The sequence below is a fragment of the Bos taurus genome, chromosome 19, assembly GCF_002263795.3.
Source record: "Bos taurus isolate L1 Dominette 01449 registration number 42190680 breed Hereford chromosome 19, ARS-UCD2.0, whole genome shotgun sequence".
Taxonomy (NCBI): Eukaryota; Metazoa; Chordata; class Mammalia; order Artiodactyla; family Bovidae; genus Bos; species Bos taurus.
The window spans coordinates 43,446,088-43,463,969 of record NC_037346.1 but is presented as its reverse complement, the minus strand read 5'-3'; the positions used below and the strand labels follow the sequence as shown (position 1 = coordinate 43,463,969).

General features: G+C 53.4%; 1 protein-coding gene across 7 annotated transcripts; it reads left to right on the top strand.

Annotated features, from left to right (window-relative positions):
- Positions 1–1,183: 1,183 nt before the first annotated feature.
- On the top strand, positions 1,184–16,718 carry ETV4 (ETS variant transcription factor 4). Of its 7 annotated transcripts, none has more exons than XM_010816388.4 (13): positions 1,184–1,405; positions 1,899–2,041; positions 2,217–2,310; positions 2,535–2,582; positions 9,592–9,645; positions 10,840–10,966; positions 11,571–11,714; positions 12,096–12,364; positions 14,401–14,475; positions 14,636–14,704; positions 14,854–15,026; positions 15,292–15,393; positions 15,828–16,718. In XM_010816388.4, exons 1-13 carry the CDS (start codon positions 1,360–1,362, stop codon positions 16,050–16,052), a joined length of 1,569 nt encoding a protein of 522 aa, XP_010814690.1. In that variant the 5' UTR covers positions 1,184–1,359; the 3' UTR covers positions 16,053–16,718. The 7 variants fall into 7 exon arrangements, with proteins under 7 accessions (XP_010814690.1, XP_010814691.1, XP_010814689.1 ...); XM_010816389.4 differs by having other exon boundaries at positions 1,185–1,405; positions 1,931–2,041; positions 11,553–11,714; XM_010816387.4 differs by having other exon boundaries at positions 1,185–1,405; positions 11,553–11,714.
- Positions 16,719–17,882: the final 1,164 nt, after the last annotated feature.

The following is a 17,882-nucleotide window of genomic DNA, read 5'->3' as shown; positions in this document are numbered from 1 at the left end:
TGTTAGATTAGATGAATTTTGAAAGCAAGCCTGAGGTTTGGTCAGTCTCTAGTGTTTATCACAAACAGGTAGGAAACAAAATCAGTATTGTCACAGAAAAAAAAAAAAAGACCTGGGGGACTTCAAGTTCTATGTGCCCCCGTGGCTCCAGCCTAAGCAGCCCAGCTCCCATCAAGTGTTTGTCTTGGTCACAGCTTCCTGTGTGGCACCCAGCACTGTGTCTGGCACAATAAATGTTTATCAAATGAATTACTAAATGAATGAGGTGACAAAGACTATGAGAAGCTTGTTGGCTAGAACTGAACGCAGTCCTGCTCTCAGATCATCAGCTCTCTGGGTTTTTGCTCCCTAATACCCTGTGTATGCTCTCAGGATAAGAGGAAAGATAGCAGAGAGAGAACTGCACTTTCAGAGGTCCAAGCCGGGCTTCTAGTTTCTGCTTCAATCAATAGAAAGTGGGTCACAGAACAGCTCTGCAAAGAACAGACCCTTGAGGAAAAGCCTGGATTCTGTGCCAGCTTACATTTATTGAGCGCCTACTGTGTATCAGTTGTTGTCATATACCTTTAATTCACTTAATTGTGGCCTCAAAGGGCTATACCGGAAAATGTAGAGGGTGGGGGCTGCAAACTCCAGACGCCCCGAGTGGCCAAGCCACCGCCCCTCTCTGAGTTTTCATTTTCAGTCTCTGTAAAATGCAAACAATAGAACCCCTTCGCCAGCTTATGGGAATGAAATGAGCACGTGGAAGCAGAGAGCTTCATAAATGCTCGTTATTATTGTTCCTCTGGGCATGCAAGTCCGCTCGCCTCCCCCCAGGGCGCACACACAGATACATTCACACTCCCACGTACACGCGGATGCACAGAGACGTGTGCAGACGCCAGCCGGAGGAGTTAGCAGAGCATCAGGGTCACCACCGAGTCCCACAGAGAAGCCGTCGGGTCCTTGGCTTCCCTCGTTTTCTCTCAGCTCTTTATGAATGAACTCCGGCCGCAAGGAGTTTATTTTTTTATGAATGGGAGCCCAAGCAGTGAATGAAACCGGGAGCCAACCCCTGAGTTCTCATTGGCCCCCGCTGCTGGGAAACTCCGCCCCCCCGGCTCGGCAGGGCGAGTCTCGGGATTGGCGGGCGTGCCGGGCCCTGGGGTTTCATTCACAAAAGTCAATGAAACAAAGGGAGCGGGGTGGGGGGTAGATAGAGCCAAGGCAGAGGCGAAGGAAATGCACCAATCAGAGGCTCCCCCGGGCTCACAACTGTCGGCGGCGCCCGGAAAACAAGCCGGTGCGCTAGGGACCCGGGGCCGGGGTCGCCTAGCTCCGGCCTAGCCCCGCGGCCCTCGGTGCAACCCAGGGGGGATGCTCGGGACCCCTCGCGGCTCCAGTACAGACGCCCGGGCCTCAGGTGAGGCTACGGGAGGGAGAGGGAGGGAGAGTGTGATTCCCAGCGTCGCATCCAACACTCACCACACTCTCACCGCCGCCTCCGCAGATTCCAGGGCAGGGGGTGGGAGGCGCTGGGATTCAGGGTTGGAGGGGGCGCCTGAGTTGTGGGCGTGCGAAATGGTGCGCGCCTCGCCTGCTCCTCCGCGCGCGAGCGCACACTCGCGCGCGCGCATACAGACACACACACACACACACACACACACACACACACACACACACACGTCTTATGTAACCAAGTCTGGGCAAAGCAGGGCTGCAGAAACGGCGACCCTGGTTCCCAGGAGCAGGTGGGACCTCCTTTGGCGGGAGGGCAGTGTGGCGGCGCTAAGCTCTGCAGGCGGAAACCTCCCCATCGCCTGAGTGAGTCGGAGAAGTTTTGCCGTCGGACCCGGAGCCTCGGGACTGCCCCTCCCTGCCGCCCTCACCCACCCCCACCTCGCTGCCTTCCCCAGACGGTGTGCGAACGCAGCCCCCCCGCCCCCAGGTCTCTGCCCCCGCGCGGGGCCCGGGCCGTGTGGCCGGAGGGAGCGGCCGGATGGAGCGGAGGATGAAAGGCGGATACTTGGACCAGCAAGTGCCCTACACCTTCTGCAGCGTGAGCGCCGCGCCGGCCTCCACGCCCGCCCCCTCCCTGCACCCGCCCCAACCCACCCCGCAGCCCTAGCGGGGTCCAGGGCTGCCCGCCCCTGAGTCACCCCGGGACCCCAGCCCCGCCCCCCAGACCAGGCGGCCTCAGGGTGACTCGGGGGCATTCTTCCCCTTCCCCGCAGAAATCGCCCGGAAATGGGAGCTTGCGCGAAGCTCTGACCGTCCCACAGGGGAAGCTCATGGACCCGGGCTCCCTGCCGCCCCCCGACTCCGAAGGTAAAGAGACAGCGAGACAAAACGCGACCCTGCCCACCTCACACATCCTGAGGGCTGAACCTGGAGCCTTCGCCCTTCCCCCCGCCAAAAAAAATTGCCCTCCAAGGGACTCTGTTCATTCTCCCCCAACCCCCAAGGGGGAGGTCACTGGGCTCCTTAGGGTTCCCCACTCTCTCCCCGCCACCTCCACCTCACCTTCTCCATTCCATTATTCACCCCCTCAGATCTCTTCCAGGATCTAAGTCACTTCCAGGAGACGTGGCTCGCTGAAGGTGAGTAGTTTTGTGACCTTTTCTATTATTGGGGTGGGCGATGCTGTCTACCCCTAGTATTCCAGCCTAGCTCACTTCCTCTCTTGCTGGCCTCCAGGGCCTCTGCAAGGCCCCTTCCCCAAGTATCCTGCCTTTCCACTCTTTCCAGCGCCCTGTGTGGATACTTATATTGATATTTATTTTCTCTGCCCAGAGCCAGGCTTGTGTAACTAGGCCTGGGGATGAATCAGACCATTGTGTGGGGTATTTGCTTATTTGAATGGAACTTGGCCCCAGGCCCGTTTTCCTGGTTGAAATTTTCATTTGCAAAGTTTGTTTGGCACCAGCCCCCAGGCTGAGGTGTGTGTTAGGGTTTTGGGGCGGGGGAGTGAGTGTAAGAAAAGGGAGAAAGAGAAGGAGCAATTCATTTGTTACCTATCTTCTGGAATTGCCGAAACATTCATTTTTACCCCCTTGGTTTCTCTTCTTCCCAACCCCCAGTACCAAACGATTTACTGTCTGAGCCAAAGGACAACAAGTTTAAATAATTCTTTTTTTTTTTTTTCTTTTTTTGCATTACTTTGGCAAAGCAGCCCAGGGCTTCTCCCCCAAATTGCCTTGATTGTAATTCTAATGGCAGCCGATCCTCCCTCCTCCTTCCGTAGGCAAATTGCTCCTCCAGTTTGCTGGGGGCGGGAGTCAGGGGTGATGGTGGAGGGGGTGAGCTGCGAGCTGGCTGGAGTGGGGTCAGTAGCTGGGCCTCTGAGTAGGGAGGTGTGTTCTAGAAGGTCTCCTAGTGGGATCCCTTGGTGTATTTGGGTAGAGCCCAAGGGTGTCACTAGCAGGTCTGCAGGTAGGTGGCTTTTGGTGTTGAGACAGTCTCTGAGAGGGAAGGGTTAATACCCCCATCTGAGGGTCCCTTCACTGTAACACTGAAACCCAAGAAACCACAGCACTAGGAACCCCTTCTTAAGGGCTTTTCTCTTTTTTGAGCTCTCCCCATCCCTCCACCCGTGTCTCTTGAATGACTTCTTAAAACTCAAACCCAGCTCCTCTAGAACCATCTTTAAAAGCCTGGAGTAAAAGGGAAAGACCCCTGACTAGACAGACTAGATCTATTGTGACCGCTGTGGTATCCCCCTAAATATATACGTTAGCAAAATGACTAGCATGGAGCAAGCACTCAAGACATTTTGGAATTCAAGGCTCAACGTCCTCATGGGTGCTGGAGAGATCTAGGGGCTCTAGGGAGATTGTGGCCGTCTTTCCTGATTCTGCAAGCCCTGTGTGCCCAGCTGTGAATTACAAGCAGAGTTATGCCCAGTCTGCCCATCCTGCCCATCCTCCGCTCAAGGTTCCGGAGCTGAGCTGGAGCTAAAAGAACGCAGTGGTGTCAGTTTCCAGGGTCTCTCAAAGACTTCCTTTCCTAACGCCTGATTTCTGTCTGGCTTGCCAGGCTCCTGTCTGTCCAGCTGAGGGTCCCTAGGCTCCCCTAAGTGGGCAGCTCCTGGGGCTTGTGATCTAGGGGTAGGCTCAGACGTTGGCGTTTCGGAAGCAGCAGGGTTTGGGATGGGAAGGGGAGGAAAACATTCTCATCTTCTGTCAACCTTGGAAGCCCCACCCCTTGGCTGTGGGGGTCTAGAAATTGTACTTGTGTCTATCTGCATGTGTCAGCGTGACAGCCAGTGTGTGTTTCACGCTGCTGCCCTGGAAGTCCCTGTACATTTAAATCCAGTGGGTGGGGAGGTGGGGGTGGGGATTGCAAGACGCAGGTTGGGTGGGGGGGAGGCGCTGGGATCTCCTTGGTTCCCTCTCCTTCCTTCTGAGGGAGCAGCTCAGGTTCCCAGCTGGCGATGGATGGCCAGGCCTGAGGGGGGGATGCTGTGGCCGATTGCTCCTTCTCGCTCTCTCTGCGGAGACAGATGCAGCTGCCGGGGCCCTGTCCCCCTGCACCGTCCCAGCACCACCCCAGCCTCCTCTCCTGCCTCTTCCCACCAGGTCAGTGACCCCTGCAGCCCAGAGGGAGCTTTGGGGTGGCAGGGAGGGACTAGTTCCTTTGGAAACTTGCCAGCGGTGGGGTGCGTAGGACTGGGGGCCGGAGCTTGATTTCTCCCTAAAGCCCCAATTTGGATTGAAGCCGTGGGTCCTTGAAGTGTGGGTGGGGCTGTGAAGAATTAGGGGGACACCAGGTTGGATTCTGGCGGAGGTGGTTTTGGGTTCAGTATCTGGTGTCCAGGCAACATAGAGGGTGAGGGTGAACGGGGGTCTGTGGAGGCAGCTCAGACATCTTTGGATTGGGGGTTTTCTAGATGGAGAGAGGGGTGGGGTGATGTGAGGCTAAGAAGGTGTGCCTATTTTCGGGGTGCCTGGGAATCTGCTGAATTGCTGGAGAAAGAACCGGGCTACTGCAGGGAAACCCCAGGCTCAGACCGGCTGAGCCCAAGCTGCGTCTGGTTATTGTCAAAGATGTGCTTCTGGTCGAGGGTTCCTTTCCGGGTTTGTGGGGAGCCCTCTGGAACCCTCAGAGGCAATGACTTTGGTTTCTTGGTGATAAGGAACATTGACTCTGGGTCATGTATGTTCTTTGTATGAGGCAGGAGTCCATACGGGGTCTATGGATTCCCACAAGCTCTGTGGAGAGGTTGTAGGGGTCCTTGAGCCCTCCGATATGTGTATAAAATCGATGAGGATGCAACATACACAAAGGAATGTGAATATTTCTAAGAGAAGGATCCATAGCTCCTATGAGATTCTAAAAGGGGTGGGTCTGCGCTCCCCCTTGCATAAGAACCATCGGTCCCAAGTCTTCCTCTGAGATCTGCAGCCCCCTTGTCCTTTGGTTTTCCCTGTTCGCATTTGTAAATCCAAAAAGAGATCCCATGTGGATGTGTTTCACCCGTGTAAAGCCGTGAAGTAAAAGGCAGTTGGGTGTGTGTGAATCCATGTGTGTGCACGCTGGGGCTCAGCCTGTCTGTGAGAAGAGATGGGGTTAATTCCCTCCTCTGGTCTTCCCTAGCTACAATGCCTCCTTCTATATCTTTCTGTCTCCTCCCCTTCCAGAAGGCTCTTGGGGACAAATGTCCCCTCCATAGATAGAGAACTGGTTCCTTCCAGGATGCTGCCAGGGTCGGGGCGGGGTAAGGGGGAGAGGCCAGTGGTGACAAAATGGAGAAGCTCCGGGGGATGCCTCCCCCCATTTCCACTGGGGCTCCTTAAGAGGCCCCTCTGCCCTGTAATTGGACCTTCGGGGAGGGAGAAGGTGATGGAGTATATATTGTATAGGTGGGTGGTTTTCTTGGGATGGGCTTCGCTACTTGGCTGTTTGCACCTACCTGTTCTCCTGGAGCCTAAGTGGGAAGCCCCTAAGCCCCTTTTCTACTGACTCCACTCCCATTGGAGGGATGTTCCCTAAAATTCTCTTTCTGGGCATTATGCTGGCTTGGCACCTTTCCTGTCTCCTCCTTAATCCTCTGCCATGTCCCCAGGCAGATAAACTCCACCTTGGTGCCAGGATGGAGTTGGGGGCAGACCCTGGCACACTGGCTTGGCAGCCTAAGCTCAGCCAAGTCAACAAATAAATAAAGAGTGGCTGACACTCGAGACCAAACATGGTCATTAGAAATTCTCCTGCTCTCCAGGAACACGAGGCTCTGTGTTCCTGTTTCCATCCTTGACAGTCTCTGAGCGATGGAGGGCAGCCCTGTCCTGCCCTTCTGGGAGGAGCTGGCGCTCTGGGGAGGGGCCAGGCAGGCATTAGGGTTCACACCACAGCCCATTCTTGCCTTGGCTGATCTCTCCTGGCCTGGGATGAGGACAGCACCACCTCTTTTGAGGTATTACCAGGGTGCTGGGGGTGGCCTCCTGGACTCCTTGGGGATTGGGGGTTCTGGTCAAACTTTCAGGCCTGAGCCAACAGGAAAGTCAAGATGACCCCAGGGTTCTCTACCATCATGTGACCTGGCTTGTGACGCCAGCAGGAGATGCCCCCAGCCCATTACCTCAATGGAAACTGGCAGTTAATGAAGCCCCAGAGGGGGCCCAGAGTGCGTCAGCCTCCCCCATGTGCTGACCTCTCCCACCCTGGGGACCCTTCTTGCCCAGGTAGCAGGGAGGGAAATAGTGTTCATTTTGCTCCTGTCACCCCCATTCTGCCCGTCTGGGGGGCTCTCACCTATGGTTGTGCCAAAGGGCACAGCAAAGATGGGCTTGGGTCTTACCCCCCTGGGCAGTTGAGGTTTTGCATCCTTCCTTTTATCCAATTTTCCAAACCTGCCTGTTCTTAGGGGCTACCAGGGGCGTGTGTTAAAATACAGGTGCCTGGGACTTCCCTGGTGGTCCAGTGGTTGACTGAGCTTCTAATACAGGAGGTGAGGGTTCGATCCCTGGTTGGGAAACTAAGATTCCATATGCCTGCCACACAGTGTGGCCAAAAAAAAATATAGATAGATAGACAGATACATACCCCCACCCTGGGCCTTTGGAATGACTTTCCAAGGGTGGGGCCTGGGAATCTGTTTCTAAGAATGTCCCAGGCTTCTTGATTGGGGCCAGTTTGGGAACGGTTGCCTTTGTACCCTAGTTGCGCTCCTAAAAAGATGTACTGTGTTGGTTTTTTGTTTGTTTGTTTTTGCCAAGGGATTTCATGCCCTACTGATCTATTTGATCACTTCAGAATTGTTCTGTGCTGATTTTTCTTCCATAAGTTCTTTAGGGGCTGGGGGTCTCCTGATTCTTAAACCCTTCAGCCGTTGGGTTCCCTCTGTCAAGAAGTCACCCATCTATAAATGTGTATTTTCTTTTATTGTTTCTTATTGAAGTATAGTTGCTTTACAATATTGTGTTAGGTTTCAGGTGTACAGCAAAATGATTTGATTATACATATATACATGTGTGTCTATACCTATATTCTTTTTTTTTTTCCTTATAGATTATTACAAGATATTGAATAGACTTCCCTGTGGTACACAGTAAATCCTTGCTGTTTATTTTATAAATGATAGTGTGCATCTGTTAATCTTATATTCACAATTTATCCCTCCCCTTGATAAATGTGTATTTTAAAGCACTTGACACCTCTGATGTCTTAAAGCAAGTTGATAAAGAATCCACCTGCCAAGCAATTGATCACAGCCTTAAGCATCCTTTGTGAGATGTGTTTTCCCTGGAGGACCTGCCTCTAATATTACCTGGTGGTGGAGAGGGGGCCCTCAAGGGGAAGGAAGGGCTGGTTGATTAGGATCTCCTTAATTCTTGCTCCCAGGCCCCTGTTGCTCCCACTGGCCTGAGGACAGGGGTCATTGTATGTTTATTCATATAGTCTACAAATAATGTATTGAGTGTCTATTCTGAATGGGACTCTGTTTCAGGGGTGCTTGGGAGTCAGACAAACAAGACAGATAAATCCCCTGTCCTCAGCAAGCTTAACTTCTTTGTAGAATAGATGGATGATAAATTACACATAAATTACATATGCATAAATTAAATTAATGCTTTCAAGAAGTGAAAGCATTTCTTATGTGCTTGGGAAAAAATAAAATAGGGATGTGATCAAGAGCCAGGAGGGACCAGTTCAGTTTGGGTGGTCAGAGAAGGCCTCTAAAGGGCAAAGTGAGCTAAGACTTCAGAGGCCAGAAAACAACAGGCCAGGATGTGGGGAAGAGGGGTCAAGCTGATCAGGACCCAGAAGGAGACCAGAGCTCTGGAGGGTAACAGGCAAGGAGAGGCAGGTCAGAGAAACAAGCAAGGGCCAGAACTTTCGGGGCCACGGAGGCCAAGGGCAACGAGTTTAGGGTTCATGCTTTAAGCAAGGGAGAGAAGTGATTGGATTTCTGTTATAAAAGATCCCTCTGACAGCCATGTGGAGAGTAGAAGTAGGGAGTTCTGATCTGAGGTCATGGCTGAAATCCAAGGAAGACAGTGGAGCCTTGGCCCAGGAGGGAAGCCATAGAGATTAGGGTGTGTTCTGTATAGACTGGGACGAGTGACAGTGTTCTCCAGCCATCTCCTTGTATCCCTCACCTTTACCAGCCATTTCCAACTCTCCCGTCATTTTATCCATGAGCTTTCCCATTGCCCACTGAGAGCAGCCTACAGGGGACGAAAGACCTGTTTCTGTGGGTTCCATTGCCTTACTTTCAAGCCACTCTCTTCCCAGACTATCAGGAAGTCCTTCTTGGTGTCTACCCTTTCCCTTCCTGCTGTGATCTATTTATTTCTGAGAAAGGGGCAAAAAGTGGGCAAAGATTCTCAGGTCAGCAGAGGTACTCAGCTGTATCCCACCTGAAGGAGTTGGCGAGGCCAGAATAAGAACTAGAAATCAGAGCCCGGATATCCAGTCTGGGGGCCACGGATGAGCTGTTGTGCTATTTTAGTTTTCCTGCCTAATCCCCAAACCCAGCTCCACCCACACTGGCACCCTGGGAGTGCTCCTCAGAGTTCCAGTTTAGGAAGCCCTTCTCTCTCCTAGTTGCACATCAAAGGGATAAAGCACCATGACCGCCTGTGACCCCAGCCTCCTCCTCTCCCATTGTCATACTCTTATCACCTCCTTGAACCAGTCTTTTCCTTCTATTCCATCTCCTTTCCCAGGCTCTAGATTTCTACCTTTCACCTGGGAAGTTCTGGGCCCTGCCCAGATTAAGAATCTTCCCATGTGATTCTAAGTCCACAGACTCTCATTCCTTGTCATGCCTGCCCATCCCAGATGTGACTCTGCTTTGAGGGAACTCTGTAAACTCTGAGGGGCTGGGTTATCTTCACTTGAGAAAAATGGAGGGCAAAAAGACAAAGCACCTAAGACACAACTCTGGAATCTGCTCAGACGGGTTCTGAGAACTGCAGCCTTCCCTCCAGGGTGTTAAGGGAGCCCCGAGAGGGAGGGTGCTAGGACCTGGGTGGAGTTACTTTCAGTCCTAGGAAAGCTGTTTGCCCCTTCTGGCTGGTGCTAATCTGCAGGGTTGCAATAATGGAATCTGCCAGGGCTGCCATCGAGGGCCCCCAGCCCAGACTCACCTCTGACCTCTCTCTGCAGCTCAGGTACCGGACAGTGATGAGCAATTTGTTCCTGATTTCCATTCGGAAAACTGTGAGTAGAGGGCCCTGGGTAGAGGGGATGGGGAGTAGGGGAGGGCAGGAAATGAGTCATAGGGATAGAGGATCACAAAAGATCAACTTGTTCTGTTCTCTGAAAAAAGGGTGAAGGGCAGAGGTCCCCATTCTTGGGTTTGGACTCAAAAGGCCCAGCAGTAACTGGGAGATGAAAACTTTAGTGCATGTCGGGGCTTGCCCATTCTAGCTGTGTGACCTTGGAGCAGACGCTTCACCTCTCTGATCCTTTCCTTATTTCTGAAACGAGGGGCTTGGACCAGTGCAGTGGGGGCCAGTTCTGCCATTCTAAGTTACTTGTGCACAAGTAGGGATGACTTGGCACCTCAGGAGACCAATGTCTGTTGACATTTGGGGTTGTTAACAGCTGAGGGTGCAGTGCTGTTGGCATCTAATGGATAGAACCAGGGAGGCTGCTAACATCCTGGGATGCTCAGGACAGCCCCCATGACAAAGAATTATGTGGCCCAAATGTCACTGGTGCTACTATTGAGAAACCCTGCTTTAATGTCTGATACTTAGCTTTCAACGGTCTTAACCAATGAAATGAAGCAGAGCACAAATAATCCACAACAGAGCAGTAGATTGTGGGTTTTGACTCACACTTGCAGTCTTGAAACCAACTCTTTAATGCTCGGCTTGGTGGCTGGAGTTGGCGGACCCAGCAGGGGCCACAGGAAAGGCCAGTGTTCTTCACGGATAATTAGGAGTGTGTGTATGATGCTAGTCAGCTGACATGCAAGTGGGCTAATATCCAACCTTAACCAGAAAAAGAAAGATGCTTTATAGCCCCAAATAAGAAAACATTCTCTCCCTTGGAATTTTCCAGGATGGTCAGGAAAACCACAGGCCTTTGGTTGGATGTGCTTGCTCCTACAAAGGTGTTTTGGGCAGGGTGGGGGTGGGTTGGGGTTGCACTAAATGTTGAACTTTAGAGTTTTTTGGTTCATACTGGACATGAGCCAAAAGTATAAAACGAGACATAATATAAATAGCCGGACTGTTCTTAGAAGTGTCTATGATTCTTCTGACAATTGTGACCCAGAGAAGGGGGATGAGGCTATACCAGCATCCAACTGATGGTTAACTAGCAGATGTCAGAAGGCAGCAGAAGCTCTTCCTGCCTCTCCTGTGACATTCTCTGGCCTCGCTCTGCCTCCCCCAACCCCCACAGTAGCTTTCCACAGCCCCACCACCAGGATCAAGAAGGAGCCCCAGAGTCCTCGCACAGACCCGGCCCTGTCCTGCAGCAGGAAGCCCCCACTCCCCTATCACCATGGCGAGCAGTGCCTTTATTCCAGGTGAGCCCTAGCCCCGCCCTGGGGAAGGAAGGGTTGGATGGAGGGTTGGGGATGGGCACCTGGTGAGCAGTGGCAGCATTTAAGATGCATATTAGACAATAGAAAGGATTTCTGAGCTCCGGTAATAGGGTAATATAGCTCAGGATTTCCTGAGTAGTTAGGATGAAAAATCAACGGGTTCAAGGGATGTATATTAAGACCAGGGCAGGGGCTTCCCTGGTGGTCCAGTGGTTCAGGCTGCACTTCCAGTGGTGCAAATTCCATCCCTGGTTGGAGAACTAAGACCCCCCACCCACATGCCTCACGTTGTGGCCAAAATATTAAAAAGAGCAGAGTATTTCCACTGGAGAAGCCACTGTCTGACCCTGCCCAGTTGCTGTGGGCTGGGGAGAGTTGTTTTCAAAATTACACCTGGCTTTAGGATTAAGAAAGAAAAAAAAGTTGATTTGGGGCAGAGTCTGGCACCCTGGCACCCTGTCTTCTCCCATAATCCCTGTGACCTGACTTCCCAGGGAATGAAGGGTTCAAAGATGCTTGCCCAGCTTCCCTGCCCCCTCACCCCTGTCTCCCTCCCCCTCACCTCCAGTGCCTATGACCCCCCTAGACAAATCGCCATCAAGTCCCCTGCCCCTGGTGCCCCTGGACAGTCGCCCCTGCAGGCCTTTCCCCGGGCAGAACAACGGAATTTCCTGAGATCCTCCAGCACCTCCCAGCCCCACCCTGGCCACGGGTACCTCGGGGAGCACAGGTAAGGAGACAAGGAGAGCCGCATCTCACCAGTTTTGCTCTTGAGTGTTCTTCACTGGCCCTTAAGAGACCTGGCATCGGGAAAGGTGAGGGTATTGACCTCTCCCTGCCCCTTCCTTCACCCCCGCCCCCCACACTCTGTAAGCTCTGAGAGCAGCAGGCACAAGGAGGCCTTCTTTTATTTTTTAATTATTTAATTGGAGGCTAATTACTTTACAATATGGTAGTGGTTTTTGCCATACATTGGCATGAATCAGCGATGAGTGTACATGTGTCCCCCATCTTGAACCCCCCTCCCACCTCCCTCCCCATCCTATCCCTCAAGGTTGGAGGACTACTTTTAATATTCTCTTCTCTTCTTTCTCCATCCAACCACATGCAGCTCCATCTTCCAGCAGCCCCTGGATGTCTGCCACTCCTTCACACCCTCTCAGGGAGCGGGCCGTGAACCCCTCCCTGCCCCCTACCAACACCAGCTGTCGGAGCCCTGCCCACCCTACCCTCAGCAGAGCTTCAAGCAGGAATACCTTGACCCCCTGTATGAACAGGCCGGCCAGCCAGCAGTGGGCCAGGGTGGAGTCAGTGGGCACAGGTACCCAGGGGCGGGGGTGGTGATCAAACAGGAGCAGACGGACTTCTCCTACGACTCAGGTAAGAGACGCTCCCGGGAAGGGGATAGAGGAGTTTCAAGGGGATTGTCGGGTGGGGTGGCATGTGATCGAGTGGACAGTGCCGTTAAACACATGTCTCCCCTTCCTATCCTTTTACTAGTTGATATATTCAACCCATGCACCTACAACTTCTTTTCATAGATTCAAGAAGAGCTGTCCCTTTTCAATCAGCAGATTTATATTTAGATAAGAGATAAGTGAGATGTGCAGGTCCTTGCCTTCAGATAGCTCGTGACTTGATAGGAAAGTTAAGGCATTTCTTCCCATTTCTATTTAACGGGTGTTTGGGGGCTTCCATACCTACTGGGATGGAAGTACTATGCCAGGAGCATGAGTGTGTGCAGTTGGTAGACACAGATGAATAGGACGCGTCATTGGTCCCTGCCCCACAGAAGCTTAAGAAATACAAAGGGATTTGAACGAAGAGAACATGAACTTGAACTAGCCAGGCTCACACTTCCCAATTGGAAGGCAGGGTTCAGGTGTGGTTTCCACATCCTGTTTGAGCCTCCTAGTTCAAACAACCCACCATCCTGGCCAGAGCTGGGGACTGGAAGTAGGGACTACTTTAAATTCTAGTTCCACCTGGTTGTTGATGGAAATGAGATGCACTCAGCCACGGTGTTCATAAACAACAGCTACTGCTCAAAAGCCCAAGCAGCCAGGGAAAGGCCCAAGAAATCTTGTCTCCTGTTAACATTGTCATTCGTGTGTGTTAGTCACTCAGTAGTGTCCAACTCTTTGTGATCCCATGGATTGTAGCCCACCAGGCTCCTCTGTCCATGGGATTTCCCAAGGCAAGAATACTGGAGTGGGTTGCCATGTCCTCCTTCAGGGGATCTTCGGACCCAGGTGTGGGTTTGAACCCAGGTCTCCTGCATTGCGGGCAGTTTCTTTAAAATCTGAGCCACCAGGGAAGCCCCAAGTTAATTAACATTGTTAGCAGCTCCAAATTTGAGTTTATCTGCCAACTTGCATTAGAGAAAAAAAATTTCAGAGTCTAGATTAGGCTCAGAGCTGCCTAGAGTGTTTGAATTTCCCTTTTCCGGGTGTCAGTCTTTTAGAGGTAGAGGCATGAGCCCCAAATCCCCCAGGCTGCCTGAATCAGAACCTGAAGGGAGCCCCTCTCCTCCAGCCCAGAGCCCTACGCCTGAGCCCTGTCCCCGCAGTGAGGAGGAAGTAGCAGGGAGACGCTCTTGTTCGCTGACCTTCAAAGGAGGCAGACCGGAGGAGCTCCAGTTACATGCCCTTGAACTCCTGCCCCTCCCCCTTCAGCTTCCTCTGAATGGAGTCAGGAATTCCATTCACAAAATGGAGGCTCGAATGAGCCCACCCCCCCGCCTCCTCCCGGAGGTGTCAGGTTTCACCATCTCATTCATAAGTGGGAGTGAAGGGGGTAGGGCAGGAAGGGGCTGGCACTTGACAGGCTGGCTGCACCACAGTGTCCTCCAGGTGGGGTGTCAATCCTGTGGAATGGAATGAAATAGAGTGGACTGTTTTACTGTCAGAGCTAGAAACAGAGGGCCCGGCCGGGTGTGCCCACTGCCTTTCCCACAAATAGATACATATGTGTTTCTTCTCCCTGCCCCCACACCCCTTTCCTTCCTCCCTCCCTCACACCCGCACTGGGCTGGAACCTGCCCTGCTGACCGGACGTCAGCCCATTCCAGGGGAATCTTAGCCTGGGACACCGAACCCTTTCCCCGGAGGTTCATCTCTACCCTCCTCCTCCCCTCTAAACTCACAGGAAACAGCTGCTCCTGGAATCCGGGGCCTTGTGGAGCAGCTTTGCCGGGCCTCAGCTGCTGCCATCCAGGCTGTCTGGCCCAGCCCTCAAGCTGAGGGCTTCGAGCCTGACAGTCCCTCTGGGTGAACTCCACCCGCCCCCGGGACCTGGGGGTAGGCGGGCCTCTGGGGAAAGAACTGGAAGGCAGGCTGGCATGTTCTTGAATGTGTGGGGACTGCCGCCCCAACCCCAGCTACCTCCAACATCTCCCTTCTTTCTCCTCCCCCCAGATGTCCCTGGGTATGCCTCAATGTACCTTCACACAGAGGGTTTCTCTGGGCCCTCTCCAGGTGACAGAACCGTGGGTAAGGCAGCCCCCTCTTCCTCCCCTGCCAACCCCTCCAAGTTGGAGGACAGAGTCCTGCTGTGGGGGAGGGGTTCCTGGCCAGGAGTCCCTCTGGACTCTCTGGGGTCTCGTATCAGCGAGCCCTCAGATCTGAATGACCCCCACACTTCCTCCTCAAGGCTATGGCTATGAGAAACCTCTGCGACCATTCCCAGATGATGTCTGTGTCGTCCCTGAGAAGTTTGAAGGTCAGAGAAGTGACTGCTCGAGCCCTCTGTGTCCCCCCAGGAATCACATTTCATGGGAAAGGGGCTGGAGAGACCCCTGGGGAGAGGGGACGGGGTTGCTTGGGCCACCAGAGGCACAAGCCCTCCACCTCTTTGTCTATGTTCCTCAGGAGACATCAAGCAGGAAGGGATGGGAGCCTTCCGAGAGGGACCACCCTACCAGCGCCGGGGTGCCTTGCAGCTGTGGCAGTTTCTGGTGGCCCTGCTTGATGACCCGACAAATGCCCACTTCATTGCCTGGACCGGCCGGGGGATGGAGTTCAAACTAATTGAGCCTGAGGAGGTGGGCCTCTCAGATGTCTCCACCCCTCCTCCCAGCAGCGCTGGGGGCTGGAGATAAACCCTGGGAACTGGTGACATGTGCCTTCACCAGCACTGCTGCTTTATTTAACCTGAATTCCTGCCAAACTGGGGTCTGCAGGCTGGTGCTTAGCTGCAGGGCCAGCTGAGCATGTGCTCCAAGAATCTCAAGTACTCTTTCTGACCTGCCCCCCATATTTCCTCTGCTGAGCTGCCCTGGCCATCCCCCAACTATCCCCTGTCCCCAGGTTGCCAGGCTCTGGGGTATCCAGAAGAACCGGCCAGCTATGAATTACGACAAACTGAGTCGCTCACTCCGATACTACTACGAGAAAGGCATCATGCAGAAGGTCAGGGGTTAAGGGTCCAAGGACAGGGTGGGTGTGGGCTTCCCTGGTGGCCCAGTGGCTAAGACTCTGCACTTCCACTGTAGTGGGGGTGGGTTTGATCCCTGGTTGGGGAAGTTCTGTATCCTGTGAGGTGCAGCCAAAAAGAAAAAAAAAGACACAGGAGTTGGGGGCAGTGGCTGTGGGAAGGTGCTGCGGGTAGGAGAGCATCTCTCAGCAAGTTTGAAGGAGCAGATAATGAACCAGTCAGAAGTCCAGAAATTATGGACAACCCTAAGATTTTCCTCTCTCAAAAAAGTGATGAGCAGTAATGGAAAAGAACTGTGAAGGGAGGCATCTTCTTAAACAAAGCAGCAGGAGGAACCCACACATCTGCCTGGGCCTGCAGGGGGGCTGCTTTTCCACCCCTACATTGACCCAGCCCTCTCCCCCTACAGGTGGCTGGCGAGCGTTACGTGTACAAGTTTGTGTGCGAGCCCGAGGCCCTCTTCTCTCTGGCCTTCCCAGATAATCAGCGTCCAGCTCTCAAGGCTGAGTTTGACCGGCCGGTCAGTGAGGAGGACACAGTCCCTTTGTCCCACTTGGACGAGAGCCCCGCCTACCTCCCAGAGCTGGCTGGCCCTGCCCAGCCCTTTGGCCCCAAGGGTGGCTACTCTTACTAGCCCTTCGCAGCTGCTCCCCTGCCGCTGGGGCTGCTGCCTGTGTACATAGTTGAATTTGGTGTCGGGGAAACCCCCACTCCAAAACCCACAGATGTCTTTGGAGTAGATCTCCTCTGCCCATCAGTCACTCCGGCCCAGACTCTGAGCTGCTCCCCAGAACTGATGGGAAGGGAAAGGGGAGACTTCAAGCGTGAAGGTGTAGCGTCTGGGAAATTCCAATGGGGGCCTCACCTCTGGCCTTTCTAGGTAGGTCCTGCTTAGAGGCCAAGCCCAACTCCCTCTCCCCACTACAGAGAACATGTTCGTTCTCTTCTGGGGGACAGAGGAGCTTCCCCACTTCATCCCGTTGGAGGCGGGGGAGGGACATTGAGCTTTCCTGATCTCTCATGTTAGGGAGACAGCCACCTGGATCCTGTGCTTCCCTCCAAGCTGTGGCCCTAGAGGGTCCTTCTTGGCAGTTCTTGGTGCTCTGTGTTCCCAGGGGCAGGGGCAGGCTGGAGTGAGGAACCTGGGGTAGGGGAGGGCTTGCCAGGTAGAGGTGTTGGGGGGACTAGCCTCTGCTCTAGGGGCCTCTGCCTCTCCTCTGCCTTTTCCTAGGCCCAGGCCTGGGGTTTCACCTCCACTACATCTGCCAGATCCTAATAAAGGCCCCTGCTTCTCCTGTGAGTTCTCCTGTGTCCTCTTTGCTGCCATGGGAGAAGGATCTGGGGTTTCAGAGACACATAACCAGAGTTTGGGCCCTGGCCCTGACACTTAGCCTCCCATATGGGTTTAGGAAAAACAAATGACCTCATTTTTCTCTGGAAAACGGGCTCAGTGATAGCTGCTCAGACTTCTCCCTCCCAGGATTATCAAGAGGATTGTCTGAAATATCTCATGTATTGATGGGCAGCCATCTCCCTGTCCAGGTTAGGGGAAGGGGGACTGATGAGAGCCTTGAAGCCCTCCTGGGGCTTCCTTAGGCAGGGTTTGGTCTGTGGTTTCTGTGATCACAGATAAATTCCCATGACCGTGCTACCCATGTGTATAAACCCCAATTGTGTGTCCCCTCTCCTGCTGTGGCTCCAGGTCACTGTTTTGCTGAAGGTGGGAACACAGTTTGTATGGAGGGGAGCGGGAAAAGTCAGCACCCAGGCAAGAGGGTACAGGGAGGCTGGAGCAGCCCTGAGCCCTGGGTCCCGGCCAGTGAGGAAGAGCATGCCAGACTTTCGCAGGAAATGGGAAGGGAAACAGCATGGATTCTCCTTGCTCAAATCTGGGGGGAGAACAGAACCCTGGGCCACGTTTCAGGTTGGGAGGTGGGAGCCCAGGCTGAAAAAGTGGTGACATCTAGAAAGGAAGTGTGATAAGAAATATGACAGGGCCTGTGGAGGAGGGAGGGGCAGGATGGGCAGTCCCTGTGTAAACAGCGTCCTAGGAGCCAGATTCAGGTGAAAACAGGTGCTCTCCATCCAATTACATCAGAACCGCAGCGAACATCTGCATTGAGGCGGGGCCAGCCTAACCACAGCTGACACTTCACTCACAGCCCCTGTCCAGTACTCAGGCCAAGACTGCAGGAAGAGATGCCTCTTGACCACTGCTGCTGCTAAAGTCGCTTCAGTTGTGTCTGACTCTGTGCAACCCCAGAGATGGCAGCCCATCAGGCTGCCCCGTCCCTGGGATTCTCCAGGCAAGAACACTGGAATGGGTTGCCATTTCCTTCTCCAATGCGTGAAAGTGAAGTCGCTCAGTTGCGTCTGATTCCTAGCGACCCCACGGACTACAGCCCACCAGGCTCCTCCAACCCACAGATAAAAAGCAATGTTATTTTTTCCCCCCCAGAAACAG